The 1968-nt window shown below is 39.4% G+C and overlaps 1 protein-coding gene across 1 annotated transcript in view; it reads left to right on the forward strand.

Moving 5' to 3' along the window:
- Positions 1–1153, forward strand: part of LOC128247865 (aspartate and glycine-rich protein-like) — a gene marked incomplete at its 5' end in the record, with an annotated part of 23161 nt that extends 22008 nt beyond the window's left edge. Inside the window, 2 exons of the mRNA XM_052968051.1 lie at positions 110–312; positions 1058–1153. Coding sequence (XP_052824011.1) covers positions 110–312; positions 1058–1153 — 299 coding nt within the window. The remainder of the gene's footprint in view (positions 1–109; positions 313–1057) is intronic.
- Positions 1154–1968: the final 815 nt, after the last annotated feature.

Raw genomic sequence — 1968 nt, forward strand, 5'->3', positions numbered from 1 at the left:
TATACAGCGTATACGGCCTACATTTTGCAGTTTGCATAATAAGAAAAGAAAAAAAAAAATATCCCATCCTAAAATAAGTGTTTTAATAAATCAAAAAAATATCTACAAGATTATCTCTGGGAGATAAGAGTCTCAATCACATCAGCCGCCTTCAGCTTCCACTACCGCCTCAAGACGGCTCAGGAACCTGGCGCATGCATTCTTCACTGTGCCCCTGTGAAGATGTTCGAATACTGCCCTGATCCTGGCCACAGGCTCGGTCTTGCTGCAGACAGGATGGCTGGTGTTATTGTCAATCACACCGCATGCATTGTAATCTATGGAATTACACCATTGAGAATTAGGAGGCCAAAAATTTGGTGTTGGTGAAGTAGAAATTTTCCGACGACTGCTTCTGACAATTTCCGGAGGTATGACAAGGAGCCGAATTCCGCTGCTACGCATATGGCCTTCCAGCAGCAACCCTCTCCAGTTGGGGTTTGATTACAGTCTGTAGTAGCTTCACATAGCTGTCTGAATTGAGCCTAAGGCCCTGTTCAATTGTTGAATGAATACCGACGTGCGGACGCTGTCACAACGCCCGTTGCCTCCTCCAAGCTGGCCACGTCTTTATAGTCTCCGTTGCTGCTGTTTATATCATGCCTTACAGCCTTTATAGAATTCAAAGAGTACTGAGCAGCAATCATGATGTGAGCATTTTCATACTCGGCACGAATCATCATGATACAGGTAACTCTCTTCCAACATTCAAATGGCTGCAGTTAACGTTTTCTTAAGTATAATTTTAATCTACAGGGTATCCACAAGGTTTGGGTACATGGAGTAAATAAAATCATAACATAAACAATCAAATATAAGAAAGAATAACTTCTTAGAGTATGTGTTAATTCCCATGTACCCAGACTTTGTGGTCACCCTGTATATGCTCTCCAGCGACGTTAACTGTTCACCAATGCATCTTGAAGAAAAGAAGACATAAAGAATAGACAAATTTAGCCCGGACACACTTTATTTCATTTAATGATTTAAGTAAATTTAATATTTGTTTAATTTAAAGTATGTTGACCAAGATGGTGGCCACTTGTTTCGGAAAAATCAGTACTACGGAAAAGCTTTGAAATCAGATGCTCCGGAAAATCGATGTTGTATCTAGTAATTTATGGTAGCATAAGGACACAAAAATAGTTGAATGAAGTTATTTGAATCGATCGCTAGTATTTACTAATATTAACTTTACTGACCCGAATAAAAAAAAAAAAGAAGGAAAGTCAAAGTTGACTATATTAAAATCGTTTTCAAATTTTGGTACAAAGCCAGCAATTTCGAGGGAGTTGTAAGTCGATGACATCGACCCCAGTGCTTATTTTATTGACCTCGAAAGTGAACTTCGGCGGTATTTGAACTCAGAACATAAGGAATGTGCCAAAGCATTTTGTCCGGTGCGCTAATGATTCTGCCAGCTCATCGCCTTATCAATCCTTCTAATATCCTTTCTACTAAAGGCACACGGCCTGAAATTTTAGAGGAGGCGACAGGTCAATCATATCGCTCCAGTTTTTCACTGGTACTTAATTTATCGACCCTGAAAGAATGAAAGGCAAAGTTCATCTCGACAGATTGTGAACTTATAACGTAAAAACGGACGAAATGCTGCTAATCATTTTGTTCGGTGTGCTAACAATTCTGCCATCTCGATGTTTTAACCAACCCTACTAATATCATAATCATTTCCATCATACTGCCATCCACAATCCATTCGAGGTTAAATAGTTCTAATTTTAGCACAAAGCCATATTTTAAGAGGAGCCAAATCAATTATACCCACAACAGTACTTGACTGGTACTTTATTTTATCGACCCTGTAAGGATAACTTGTAAAGATGACTCAGAACGTAAAAGATGACTCAGAACGCTTAGCGTTTTGTCCGACGCTCTAATGATTTTGTCAGCTCGCCGCCTTAGGTACAT

The sequence above is a fragment of the Octopus bimaculoides genome, chromosome 5 (genome assembly GCF_001194135.2).
Source record: "Octopus bimaculoides isolate UCB-OBI-ISO-001 chromosome 5, ASM119413v2, whole genome shotgun sequence".
In the NCBI taxonomy this organism is placed as follows: domain Eukaryota; kingdom Metazoa; phylum Mollusca; class Cephalopoda; order Octopoda; family Octopodidae; genus Octopus; species Octopus bimaculoides.